The 14692-nt window shown below is 44.1% G+C and overlaps 1 protein-coding gene across 1 annotated transcript in view; it reads right to left on the bottom strand.

Annotated features, from left to right (window-relative positions):
* ADCY8 (adenylate cyclase 8) overlaps nt 1-14692 on the bottom strand; it is a 217567-nt gene that overhangs the window by 138574 nt on the left and 64301 nt on the right. The window contains exon 3 of the mRNA XM_060035308.1: nt 4469-4599. Coding sequence (XP_059891291.1) covers nt 4469-4599 — 131 coding nt within the window. The remainder of the gene's footprint in view (nt 1-4468; nt 4600-14692) is intronic.

A 14692-nucleotide genomic window follows, 5' to 3' on the forward strand; every position in this document is an offset into this window, starting at 1 on the left:
CACACAAACAGACCTCCAAAGCCAAGTTCTCTAGCTCCACTCAACTGCATTTTGCTTGTATGTGAAACGGTAGTCTGCAAGGCCAATGTTAAAACCAAGCAGGACCCTGTGGGGCTCCTGGGCACAAAAGCCTTTCTGTGTCCCCCATTTCTTGATTACAGGAAATAGGCTTCACTCAGCCTCCATGACCTTCCCTGAGTTCCAACTAGCAGGTTCAAACCGCTGCTAATCAGGGAAGGGAGGGGATGCAGAGACAAGGGAGGAACAGTCAAGAAACAATAGTGCAGCCTTGGGGCTGGGTCCTGGTTCCCCCTCAAGGGATACACATAACAATATCTTTGAGCTGTTTTGCAGATACTGAAACCTCCACCAGGTGGGAGAAGTTAACTGTCTGCTGCCCACAAGCACGCAGACCCCAGACCGGGTGGAACCGGAAGGTTGATGATGCCGACTCCCACTTACCTCCCCACCAACCAATCAGAAGAGTGTCCACTAGCTGATCACGCCCTCTTTGAGCCGTTACCATAAAACTTCTCACTACCCCCACCAGGTTGGTCAGAACACACAGTTTTGAGGGCAGGAGCCTGCTGTGGCCCCCTTTGCCTGGCAAAGCAATAAAGCTATTCTTTTCTACTTCACCCAAAACTCTGTCTCCGAGATTTAATTTGGGGTCAGGGTACAGAGGCCGGATTGGGCTTCAATGTGATGACTGTACATGTTGACAGGCCTGGCTGGAAAGAAACAGTCATTCAAGAAAGTGAGTAGACTGAGTTATGCCAGCAAATGTGTGCAAATGTACATGGCATGGGGTTTGGGGGCAAAAGGAACGGGGGCAGGGAGCTCTGGTAGAGAAGCTAACTGTCCACCAAATCCATGCCTGCCTCTCACTAGCAAAGACCACTAGCAGGGGCTCTGTGCCCCTCTTGTATCGAGGTGGAGCCGTGGAATCAGGTCCCATCAATGGAATCTGAGCAGAGTGATAGATGCCGTTTCTGGGCTGAGGTGGTAAAGAAGCAGGTGTGCCTTTTCTACCCTTTTCTCTCCAAGAGCTGAATGCCAGCAACTTTGCAGCCCAAGGGGGTGATACAGCTATGAAATGCAGGGGGCTTTATCCCTGAATCACCCACTGGCAGGGAGTATAAGCCAGGGGCAGTTGTGTGGATGAATTACATTGAGTTTGCATCATTGAAACTGAGAGGTTATTTGTTAGAGCATTCCCCTAACTAGCACAAGAAATGCCTTAACTACATGGGGTATAAGAAAAGAGAAGCGGAATTGGGCAGATGGGATTGGAAGCCCAAATGGCTTCTCATAAAAAGCCGAGTGGCCATGTGGAGCTCCAGAATGAATCTGGTGAAGGCTCATATGTTTGTAGCTGAAATCGACTTGACAGTCCAAATGTTTTGTCCATTTCAAGCAGCTTGGTTTTTGGATTAGGAAACGGAGATCCGGAAAGATGAAATGACGCAACCGAAGTCTCACAGGGGACTCATGCAAAGCATTCTGGGATGAAAACCCTGATCCACTCGCCCCAGTCCACTCTTGGCCACTCATGTCGCCAGGCGCGGCGCCTCTTACTGCACCTTACCCGGACAGGATGCAACGAGCTGTATGAAACAGGACTGAGTTAGACATTTATAGCAGACTGTTTTCAGGGAAAGGTCACAAAACCATACCAACAAAAAAGCAACAGAGAAAAAAGAATGAACCAGGTGGGTTTCCTCAAAGACAGTGACAGGATGGGAAATGATTTCAAAAATGCTCCCTTTCCTGCAGTGGGTGTGCTCTGGGGGCTAGGGAACAGGGTGTCGCAGCCGGCCCGACTCTGCTCTTAGACACGGGCTAAGGCCCATCCTCTTCTGCATTTTTCATCTCTGGTCCTATTTTAGCACCCAGCAGCCTTGCAATGGGCAGGAGGGGCTCCACCGCCCCGAGTTGAGTGCATCTTCCCAGGACCAGTGGGGCTGTGGGCATCTCGCCACCACTGCCTCTGTGAACGGCTGGGAGGGGCCCCTCCAGCTGCCAGGACCTCTGCATATTCTTCTCCCATTAGAAGTGGCTCCTTCACTGCGAGCTGAGACCGCTGGGAATGCAGGGCAGCAAACGCAATCTCAATTTAGTGCGGTGCGAAGTTCTGGAAAAGAGTCTGGAGCACAAAATCTCAGTTCAATGATTTAAGATAAACGGGCAGGGTGCAGGGTGCAGAAGTAACTTTAGTTGTTCTTCACTAAGGGAAGCACTGAAAACTGATAAGTGCAGGAAGAACTCCAGACATGCCTTTTAATGAACTTAAGGCTCCCAAGTAGGTTGATGTGGGTGTGCAGGCTTGTTTATTTTTTTCTTTATGAAGGGCCGTTTTTTTTTTTTTCCTCCTCTTTCTCCGTGGTGACAGACACTTTTGTAATGTCATATATATTTTATAATATGTCTTATTTCATTATACTTCATTAAATTACATACCATTATAATTATATATGAATCATTATACTATGTCAATACATATTTCATAATATGTCATATATGTCAAATATATGATATATATTTTGCATTTTTCTTAATTTTATCTCACTGTTCTGCCTCCACTTGTGCTGATTCCTCTGCCTAGGATTCCTTTCTTTGATTTTTTTTTTTTCACTTGGCGGACTCAATTTCAAAGAAGGCAAATAAGGATCACCCCTTCTAGGAATGTTTCTCTACGTACCTCCATCCCCACCCCGGGTCTTCCTCTTTTTATGATCTCTTACTGTCCTTTGTTTACTTAATAATAGAACCTCACACTGTATTATAATGACTAGTACTGGCTTGAGCCCGTTGTTCTAGAATTGGTATTGACGAGCTCCCACTGTCTGTGGGACAAATTCCTAGATCTGGAGTGCATCTTTTATTAGAGTTGCTGTTTGACAGGGGCTCTTTGCAAATTCAAGCATCTAAGCCAGTGTAGCTCAATTCTTGGATGAGACCCCGAATGACCTACACAGATATATGTGCTAAAAGGTTGCGTTAGAATCAAGATTTCTGCTAGACTTGCATTCACATAAGTGCCCTGGCACACCAGAAAAACACCCAGAGGTGCCGGTGAGAAGGAAAAGTTGTTCTTCCCTCCTACCAAAGTTAGGAGGAAAGGAACTAAGGGGGTACCACTGGTCATTTTTAGAGCTGTTCAACCTACAGATGTTCCCCTATGTTTGGGAAATTCCCACCCTATGATGTTTGGTGGGAGGGAGATATAGTTCTCCTGTACAAGCTGAAAATGTCAGATATTTGCATCCTAGTCACGTCTGGGGAATGACTGGGCTCAGCCAGTCAGACACATCTGCCTCAGGCTTAACTTGAGATGCAAAGAGGCAGCGGGGTCAGAGAGTGCGGCAGGACAAAGGCAGCCAGTCCAGATCCTGGGGGCTGCGGAGGAATTCTGTGTGCAGAGGAGGCAGCTGTGTCTGGGACAGAGTTGGTAGCACAGGGAACGGATTCCTCGGGAACAGATTCTTCAGGTACAGTGGAAGCAGCGTCCTCACTGGCCTAGTGCCCTGCTGTGATTTTGACTGTGCCTTCCTCTTCTTCCCGGCCCATTTCCTGAGCCCGCCTCTCCGTCCTTCCCCAGTGACTCTGGGAGCCCCCATGTAGCCCTCCAATACATTTCTTTTACATCAGCCGGGGTTGGATTCTTTTTCTGCTTGCAACGAGGAAATATGTCTGAAACAATCTACAACATGCTGAATGCTCTACTATATGCTTATGCCAGTCCTGTGCTTTGTATATATCTTCACTCACATCATCTACATAAACCCCTGTAAGGTGGCTATTAAAGCGCCCATTTTACAGAGAAGGATTCTGAGAGTCAGGTATGTAAATTGCCCAAGGTCATACACAAGGAAGAGGTAGAATTGGGATTCTAAACAGGTCTGTCTCACTGAAGAGGTATATTGTCTGGCACAGTGCTGGGCAAAGAGAGGGCACTGATGGATGGATGGATGAAGGGATGGATGGTTGGGTGTGTGAATGGAAGGAAGGGCCAGTGGATGCAGAAGGGATGGATGGGTGAATGAGTGACCAAAAATATGTTTGCAAAAGAAAAATAAGCTGTAGTCCTTTTTCTGGTATTGTTTTAAAGACACTTACACGGAATATAAAGAACACCCCTGAGGCCTCCAGATCACACTCTGGAATTATTTTTCCCATAATAGTGTAAAAGGCTTTTGCCTTTCCTACTCAAAACGTAAAGGCAGGCAAGCCTACTGCAGGGGAGCCAGGTGGTAAGTCAACCAGCAAATTTAGCTGCAGACACTCTTCTCGAGCCTCAATTTGGAAATGTAGAACTCTCTGATGAATAGTCACTAGGTAATGAACTACTCAGCCAATTGAAGAAAGGCGCTGACATTCGGGCAGACAGAAGTCATGGCCATGAGGTGAGCGCAGCCAGGAGCATGGGGATCACGCAGAGACCTGGGCGAGGTGTCCCGTTTCTCACCTGACATTCTCGTAGCGGTGGATGTAGATCCGGTGGAATTGATGCTGCAGGTGCTCGTCTTCCACGTTGGTCATGTCATTGATCATCTCCAGGACGACAAACCGGGGGAGCACAGACAGCACAAGCCGCTCCTGGGACACACAGATGTAAGGGTGAGAACTGAAGTATTGCCTGCCGTATGGGTAAATGAGAGCCATCAAGCCATTCCGTTACAGCCGCCTGGATGGTGAGCCCAAAGGGAACCCAGGATGGAGACAAACGGCCCGCCCACTGCCAAGCCCATCTAGCAGTCAGCTGCTGCAGCCCCCCACAGAGGTGCACCCTGAGGAAACTCAGCATGAGAAAACACAGGATGCTGGCCCCAGAGAGCTGAGCTGCATATCAAAAGCATGATTTCAATGAGCCCAGACTCCTGTACCTTCCTATACATAGAAAAGCGCTAAACTGCTTAACTTGAGATATCTGGTTTTCTTTAATTAACAGTAATCCTTTGATGTTCCAACCACCTGGTCCTTTGTTGCAAAAACTCCTATATATCTCGGCTCCCTCCCACCCACCTTGCCTCTTTGGAACAGTTTTCTCAGCGTTATCTGAGATGCTGTGTCCCGGGCTTGATGTCCTCACAAAGTCTGCTGAATAAAACATAACTCTCAACTTTCAGGTTGTGAATTTTTTCTTCAGTTGACGAGGGACAGTCTTGTTGGGCGGACCACTGGGTCTCAGAAGGGTGGATGGACCGTGTAGAAGTGATGGGGCTCTTGGCTGACTTCTCGAGGAATTGCTAATTTCGTACCATCCTACGAACATGACAAATATCTACGGAGTACTTGTTATTTGCCAGGCACTGTGCTGAGTGTTGGGTATACAGTGGTGAACCAAATGCATGACAGCCCTACTACTGTGGAGCTTACATTCTAATAAGGAATACAGACATTAAATACACACACCCAAACATCCCCACACATACTTACAAAATGTGACAAGTGCCAAGCAAGGACAGGTCATGATCAGAGAGTATCATGGCTCATAACAGGATTCAAATAGGGGGTTAGGAATGACTTTTCTGAGCAACTGATATGTAAACAGATACATGAAAGTTTGGAATGAGCCAGCCCTGTGTGGTACAAGGAGAAGGGAGCTCCAGGAAGAGGAAACAGCAGGTGCAAATGTCCTGAGACAAACAGAGAGCAATGGTGTGCCTGGAGGGTGGTGATAGAGGGGTGTGGTGACAGTCAATGAGGTTGGAGGTGTAGATAAATGTGTCAGGCCTGCCTGAGATGTTAGCATTTAATTCCAGCTAAAGCTGGAAGGCACCGCGTGATACTAAGCAGGGGAGTGACATAAGCTGATTGATGTTTTAAAAGATCACCCTTGGACTTCCCTGGTGGCGCAGTGGTTAACAATCCGCCAGCCAGTGCAGGGGACATGGGTTCAAGCCCTGGTGCAGGAAGATCCCACATGTCGCGGAGCAGCTAAGCTCGTGCACCACAACTACTGAGCCTGCGCTCTAGAGCCCGTGCGCCTAGAGCCCGTGCTCAGCAACGAGAAGCCACCGCAATGAGAACCCCGTGCACCGCGACGAAGAGTAGCCCCCGCTCGCTGCAACTAGAGAAAGCCCGCGCGCAGCCAAAAATAAACAAATAAATAAATTTATTAAGAAAAAAAAAAAGGTTCACCCTTGGCTGTGGTTTGGAGAATGAATTATGAGAAGGGGGCCAAGGGTAGGGGCAGGGAGACCAGCTGGGGGAGCTCCTGCAGTGGTCCAGGGGAGAGGTGATGGGGGGATAAGATCTATAGGACTGGCAACCAATAGGGATGGCAGGAGAGAAAGAGGGCGTAACCGTGGTGATGACTAGGTTTTGAGTTTGGTTGATGGGGAGCCTGTGCTCCATTCACTGAAACAGGGCACCCAGGAGAGGAACCAGGCTCAGAGACATTAACTCTTTATGGAGAGGAGAGGAAATGAGACACACACCTCCACAAATTAGGGACCTAACACTTGACAGAATAATATTCTTCCATGGTGATCAACACAGCAGATAAAAACAAAATAACTGTTTAACTAGCAACATGAACTAAATCCTAAAACGATCTTGTGCTGTGGAAATGAGGCAAGAATCTGCTTTTTTTTTTTTCCTATAATTTGCTCTAGGGTGGAATGGAGTTTAAGACAGGTGTATTTTATTATTATTAATTTTTAAATTTAGGTGTAGTTGATTGACAATGCTGTTAATTTTTGCTGTACAGCAAAGTGATTCAGTTATACATATATACATATATATGTGTACATCTATGTATATATATACACATTCTCTTTTAAAATATTCTTTTCCATCATGATTTACCAGAGGAGTGAATACAGTTCCCTGTGCTATACAGTAGGACCCTGTTCTTTATCATTCTATATATTGATGCAATAACTTATATCTGCTCACCCCAACCTCCCACTCCATCCCTCCCCCAAACCGCTCCCTGTAAGATGGGTACATTTTAACCACCATAGTTTCTCATATCTTCATAGATATTTATGGACCCTAAGCATTTTCAGCATCTATTCTTTTATTTGTTCCTTGCAAAACCCTGAAAATAAGCGGGCACAAATAATTATCTTTATTTAACGGACAGACTGAGTCAAGTCAAATTACCTGCATGACCTGAACAGTTACCAAGTGGCAGTGGCAGGATGCAGTCCTCTACCACGTTTTTCCTGGATGGGATTCGTGGTGAGATGAGAAAAGCCCCAGATTTTGAGTCTGACTGGAGTTTGGGTCCTGCCTCTATCCATTTAATAGTAACATAGCATTAGGCGAGAGACATCACCTCTCTGTAACTTAGTTCCCTAATTTGGCAAATAACTGTAATATCTACCTCACAGGGTTGTCGTGAAAATTCAATGAAATAAAATATGTGAGGGGCCTGGTGTTTATTCCCTCCTGCTTCCTCTCTGCTCTCTTCAACCCTGCCCTCATGGGAAGGGCTTTATTAATGAAGGGTCCACAGAGCTTCACACGATGAGGCTTTTTCCTCTCTTGAAAGCTGTCCCATCGTGGGGCTGAGAGGCGTCTCCCTCATGTCCATTTCATGTTCATTATGCTGTCAACTTCCCAGGTAATTGTGACCCTGTCCCTGCAATCCCTGAGGGGTGGGAGTCGGTGCTCATCACAGCTTTGAAGCACCTGAAGCCTCAGAACAGTAGGTGCTAAATAAATATTTCCTAAACAAATGAGTGAACCCAGAGAAGGTGGAGACTGTGTCTAGCTCATGACTGCAACGCCTCCAATGGCCATCACGGTCCCTGGTACAGGATAATTATTTGTTAAATAGATTCTTTGGCAATGCACATTCAGTCTTCAAGTATGACATAGATGCTTTATGGGAGACTTTCAGAATAAAATTTTAATAGCAAAATTCTCCAGCACCCAGGCTTGCCAGCCTTCGGCTAGCCCTGCTGCTGGCAACTGCCCCAGGTCCTGCCTCTGTAAAGCATTTTCTGGCAGGCAATGGGAAATTGCCTGGAGTCTGCTTATAAAAGCACACTTTTGCTTCCCTCGGATTTGTTCACTGCTTGAGAAACAGCGTTCAAATGCCCTGAAGACACAATCTGAAAGAAAATGGGAAAGTTTGCCCCTTAATACAATTCCCAACTCTTGCTGAGGCATAATATCTCATTTTCTGGCTTTGGAGATCAGAAGTACAAGAATCTCTCCTGAAGCCAGACTGTGACCCAGGGTGGCCTTTGTGTTCACATTCTGCACATCTTTTTCTCCCTGGGTTTTCTGCATTTGCATGAAAAGGGACCCTGGGTTGATTTCAAGTGCATCGGTGGCTCCTGCCTGGATTTTCCTCTCATCTCCTATAACTTACTCTATTCACGTCATCAAAATGGCTTCATGGGCAACAATTGCTACAGTGCACCCTTAGGGGGAAGTCAAGGTGAAAACCGTGAGGGGTTCAGGATCTTCACTTTATGTAAATGCTTGTCGTGGAGAAGAGAAAGAGAGCGAGGCAGTCCTCTGATGCAGGCAGCGCTTCTGGGCAGTTATCCTGAATGGCTTAGGGAAGAACTCGCCACTCTCAGGCTCTTGCAAACCGAGAGACCTCCCATTTATCTCTCTCTACTGCAGGCCAAGCAGTGTTAACTGCAGTAAAGGTCCAGGCACTGATGAGAGACTTATCCTGAGTTTATAGATAATGTCTCACTTTAAAGTGATCGCTCATTATGTAGCGTGTCCAGTGCTTTGCATCCAGTATCTAATCAAAACCTCACATTAATTGTAGTAGGTTACTATTTTCATCGCATATTATATATGAGATGCTGAGATTTAAAGAATTTAAGTGAAATGAGGCAGCCTGGAGCCATGCACTCGGTAAGTGCATACTGAGGACTCAAGCCCATTTCTTTTTTCTTTAAAACTCAGATTGTAATTCATCCATTTATTCACTGATTTACCATGTCAAGGAGCAGGTGCTGCGTGACAGGTGCAGTCTGGACATGGAGAACCAGCAGTAGACAAAACCAGACATGCTACTCACCTTTGTAGAGCTAATGTTCTAGAGGTAATGAATGGTAAATAAAAATACTGAGTAAGAATAAGAGGTGCCATTGACATGAAAATGGAATCGAATGCTTTGGAAAGACTTGGTAATACTGAGTAGCTAGAACATTGCCAACAACCTAGATGTCGGCAAGCCAGCCATATAAATTAGTGGGAAAAATAATAAAAAGCCAGAAGTCATTCTGATAATTTTGTGAGTACATTTAAATATTTGGCTGCATTTTAAAGAACTAGAAATCCTGGCTGATGCACTATTAGCTGTGGTCTCTGTAAGAAGCAGTAGATCTCTGCTCAGGAAAATACCTTGGCCTTATTATTATTATTATTTTTCACACACACACCCTGTATTTTATTTTTACAAGAGATAAATAGACGGACACCAAGCATTGTAAATGGACGACCACAACAAAAGCAACAATGATTACAATTACCAAACACGAAACACACTCACACTATGTCATAATACTGACATTCAGTCCAGTAATCCTCCACGGTAACAGCTCCTTTACTCTGCAGTGAAAATTGATTTGTATATTTTTTGCCTCTGAGTCCTTGTGGGATTTTTTTTTATTCAAACAGAAAGTCACAAAAATTGTAATCATCCTCATCAGTTCACTCAGTCCCGTGTAATTAATTTTTTTTCACCTTGATCTTTTGTTAGCACTTTTATGAATTCATCAGTTTTCCATTAGAGTTCGGAAAAGGCTTATTCATTCAGTTCGGCAGTATAGTCAGTTACCAGAAACCTGTACTTGTCAGAGTCTTTTCCATGAATTCCTTGAAGATGAAACCCTTTTATAGGAACATTTTTGCAAAAGCATCAGAGTACACCCAGAACTGTCTGTAAATGACAAAAGACTTAAAAATGACCACGGTTAAAGATTTGATGAAAGTTCATAATAATGCAATTGACAAGGAAATTTAGTTATTTCTGAGATATACATTTTAAAGTAATAACTAGAATTATGACTTATAACATTATACCAGAACATATAAGATTTTTAGAAATTTCATGTAATGTCTGAAACATTTATATTAACATATTTCCATACAAATAACCCAAAGAAAGTTTACTATTAGTTTTTTGTTTGTTTTTTGTTTGTTTGTTTATACTGCAGGTTCTTATTAGTCATCAATTTTATACACATCAGTGTATGCATGTCAATCCCAATCGCCCAATTCAGCACACCACCATCCCCACCCCACCGCAGTTTTCCCCCCTTGGTGTACATACGTTTGTTCGCTACATCTGTGTCTCAACTTCTGCCCTGAAAACTGGTTCATCTGTACCATTTTTCTAGGTGCCACATACCTGCGCTAATATACGAGATTTGTTTCTCTCTTTCTGACTTACTTCACTCTGTATGACAGTCTCTAGGTCCATCCACGTCTCAACAAATGACTCAATTTCATTCCTTTCTATGGCTGAGTAATATTCCATTGTATGTATGTACCACAACTTCTTTATCCATTCATCTGTCAATGGGCATTTAGGTTGCTTCCATGACCTGGCTATTGTAAATAGTGCTGCAATGAACATTGGGGTGCATGTGTCTTTTTGAATTATGGTTTTCTCTGGGTATATGCCCAGTAGTGGGATTGCTGGATCATATGGTAATTCTATTTTTAGTTTTTTAAGGAACCTCCATACTGTTCTCCATAGTGGCTGTATCAATTTACATTCCCACCAACAGTGCAAGAGGGTTCCCTTTTCTCCACACCCTCTCCAGCATTTGTTGTTTGTAGATTTTCTGATGATGCCCATTCTGACTGGTGTGAGGTGATACCTCATTGTAGTCTTTTTTGTTTGTTTTGTAGTACGCAGGCCCCCCACCACTGTGGCCTCTCCCGTTGTGGAGCACAGGCTCTGGACACGCAGGCCCAGCGGCCACGGCCCACAGGCCCAGCCACCCCACAGCATGCGGGATCCTCCCGGACCGGGACATGAACCCGTGTCCCCTGCATCGGCAGGCGGACCCCCAACCACTGTGCCACCAGGGAAGCCCTCATTGTAGTTTTGATTTGCATTTCTCTAATAATTAGTGATGTTGAGCAGCTTTTCATGTGCTTCTTGGCCATCTGTATGTCTTCTTTGGAGAAATGTCTATTTAGGTCTTCTGCCCATTTTTGGATTGGGTTGTTTGTTTCTTTAATATTGAGCTGCATGAGCTGTTTATATATTTTGGAGATTAACCCTTTGTCCGTTGATTCTCCCATTCTGAGGGTTGTCTTTTCGTCTTGTTTATGGTTTCCTGTGCAAAAGCTTTCAAGTTTCATTAGGTCCCATTTATTTTTGTTTTTATTTCCATTACTCTAGGAGGTGGATCAAAAAAGATCTTGTTGTGATTTATGTCAAAGAGTGTTCTTCCTACGTTTTCCTCTAACAGTTTCATAGTGTCCGGTCTTACATTTAGGTCTCGAATCCATTTTGAGTTTATTTTTGTGTATGGTGTTAGGCAGTGTTCTAATTTCATTCTTTTACATGTAGCTGTCCAGTTTTCCCAGCACCACTTATTGAAGAGACTGTCTTTTCTCCGTTGTATATCTTCGCCTCCTTTGTCATACATTAGTTGACCATATGTGTGTGGGTTTATCTCTGGGCTTTCTATCTTGTTCCATTGATCTATGTTTCTGTTTTTGTGCCAGTACCATATTGTCTTGATTACTGTAGCTCTGTAGTATAGTCTGAAGTCAGGGAGTCTGATTCCTCCCGTTCCATTTTCTTTCCTCAAGACTGCTTTGGCTATTTGGGGTCTTTTGTGTCTCCATACAAATTTTAAGATGATTCGTTCTAGTTCCGTAAAAAATGCCTTGGCATTATTTTAAGAGACTAGATAATGAACATATTATTTTACATTTAAGTTACAAATAAAATATTTAAGTTGAATTGTTCATAATTCCCAATTTCAGTGTACTTTTTCAATTAACCAAGCAACCTTCCATCCAGATGATCTCAGCTAAAGGGATTTTACAATTCTTATTTGGGTGTCTGTCACCCTCCCTAAACCGTGAAGTATCTGAGAGCCAGGAGGATGTTTACTCCACCTCCAGAGCCTCGTGAGGAGTTGCCATATTATCTGATTCCTTTGGTGACAAGACAGATACCCTACTCAACAAAGCTTAAAAAAAAATCAGGCATTATCGTAACTATACTGGGTGTCTCAAGGAATCTAAGGGCAGAACAAAGGCTAGACTTTGGAAACAAAAGGATCCAGGGACCCATAATGACTCTTGCCCCTAAAATTGGGTCTCTGCTTCTCCTGTAGGTCAGCTTCATCCTTCTCTCACGTCTAAGCTACTGGGAGCTCTGGTCCTTATGCCTTATATCTTTGGCCATTTTGAGAAGATTCATGCTAGGTTCAAGACTCAACATGTCTGCACAGGGGCTCTGCTTGGGTCAACATCTAGTCAGGGTGCAGGATCAGGATAAACATCATGGTCATTAATGGGGTGACCAATAAGAGGGGTGGGTTAGGTGCAGACAGGAGAAGGAAGTCCCAGAAAAGTGGGTACGTGGTGGCAAAAAAACTATGTGTACAATATGGTAGCCAATGTATGTTTGTAGAAGAAAGAGGTGCATAATAGATAAGATGCCTGCATCTGAACAAGGGTCTAGCTCTCACAGGAGGGATGGAGGGCAGGGAATCTGAAGTAAAGGTAAATCAGGGAAAAGGCAGTTACGTGCATCGCCTTGGAGCTGGGCTCTGGGTTTGAATCCTAACTCCGCCCGTTCCTGACTCTGTGACTTACCTTCTCTGTACTCCAGTTTCCCCTCTGTAGATTGGAGATGATAATCTTAGCATCACTTCATAGGGTTGGTGTAGGCTTAACTGAGCTGATATTTGTAAAAGAATTTGATAGTGTCTAGCACACTGTAACCACAGGCCAAATGTTTGTTAAACTCACTGGCAAGCATGCTGTATTTTAGCCATTGTTTTAGAACTCTAATTGGATAGTGGCGCTAAAACATAAAGCTTTTAGAATAGAGGGACATTACGCAGGAGATAACGGGGAAAATGAATAGACAGAATACAATTGTCCTTCGGTATCCGAGGCGGATTGGTTCCAGGACCCCCCGCAGATACCAAACTCCACGGATGCTCATGCGCCTTATATAAAATGCTGTAGTATTTGCACATAGCCTATGAATATCCTCCTGTATACCTTAAATCATCTCTAGATTACTTATAACACCTAACACAATGTCAGTGCTATGTAAACAGCTGTCGGTGTGGGGAAAATTCAAGTTTTGCTTTTTGGAACTTTCTGGAATTTTTTTCTTGCACATATTTTCCATCCGTGGTTGGTTGCATCTGTGGATGTGGAACCCATGGATATGGAAGGCTGACTGTATGTGAAACGGTAATCGTGCTACATGGTGAAAAACCTCCAGTCGTACTTTCAATAATTAAAAAGTTAAAAATTTTATCGAACTCTGACTTTGCCATTTGAACTTTTATCTTAAAGGGCTTATATGGAATGTTCACCCAGAACTGTTATTGTTTCTGAAAGCCAAGTGCGAGCACAGCCATGCAAAAGCTATTGTTTAATTGTCTCCTAAAGGATACAAAGAATACTCTGTACATGCACTTTTGGCTGATTCAGCAAGGAGGTTAAAAAAAAATCTGGGTAACACTCATGTCTACTTCTTAGTGGTCTAAGACCCCAGGGACTCTGGTTCTGTTCAGAAATGCAACGACTAACGGGTTTTGGCATCAGGCAAGCTTGAGTTGAAACCTGTCTGAGTTCAACAACTGACTTCTCTGTAACTATGATAACTTACATGAGCAACTCCTTTGTGCCTCAGTTTCTTCATCTACAAAATGGGAATAATAATACATGTCTTTCAGAAATTGTTTTTTATATTAAATCACAAAGCCTCTTTTATAGATCCTGGTATACAGTAGGTGCTTATTAAATAGCAGTAGTCATCAGATGTATTTTAATTCATCCCAGTGGTCAAGTCATAGACTGTGGCCTGCACTGCTCCATAGTCTATAGTCCGTGAGTGCAATTTAAAGGATGAATCACAAAATTCAGATTTGGGGGACTTTTTTCCTAATCTCTTCAAGGAGCTGAGAGTTTCTCAGGTCCCTTCATTTAGTAGTTCCCTGATATATCAAATTGGGAACCTTGAGACAACGCTCTTGGCTCAATCTTTCATCTGCTCAGTCATTGCTGAATTCCTTCTCTGTACCCGGAGATGCCAGTGCACAGGGCCAACCGAGGCCGTGTCTCCTTCACAGACTGTGACTCAGATCCTGTCACTTAGCTGTGTGATCCTAGACAGGTTACTCAACCTCTCCAAGCCTCAGTTCCTTCATCTGTAAGATGATAACAGTAGCTCCCTTATCAGATTATTGTCAGGACCCAGTGAGACATGTTTTTTCAACCCTGGGAGTGGAGAGGAGGAAGTAGGGGTGGTCTGTACCGGGTGCAGGCAGGAAGGGGGTCTCTTGTCTGTAGAGAATTTAAAATAATTATAACAGGGCAATTCCCTGGCAGTCCAGTGGCTAGGACTCCCTGCTTTCACTGCTGAGGGCCCAAGTTCAATCCCTGGTTGGGGAACCAAGATCCCACAAGCCACACAGCGTGGCCAAAAAACCCCAATTATAACAGGATTAAGGTTGTTCTGCCTTTTATTATCACCACTCATTAGCAGTTTTAA

The sequence above is a fragment of the Delphinus delphis genome, chromosome 17 (assembly GCF_949987515.2).
Source record: "Delphinus delphis chromosome 17, mDelDel1.2, whole genome shotgun sequence".
Classification (NCBI taxonomy): domain Eukaryota; kingdom Metazoa; phylum Chordata; class Mammalia; order Artiodactyla; family Delphinidae; genus Delphinus; species Delphinus delphis.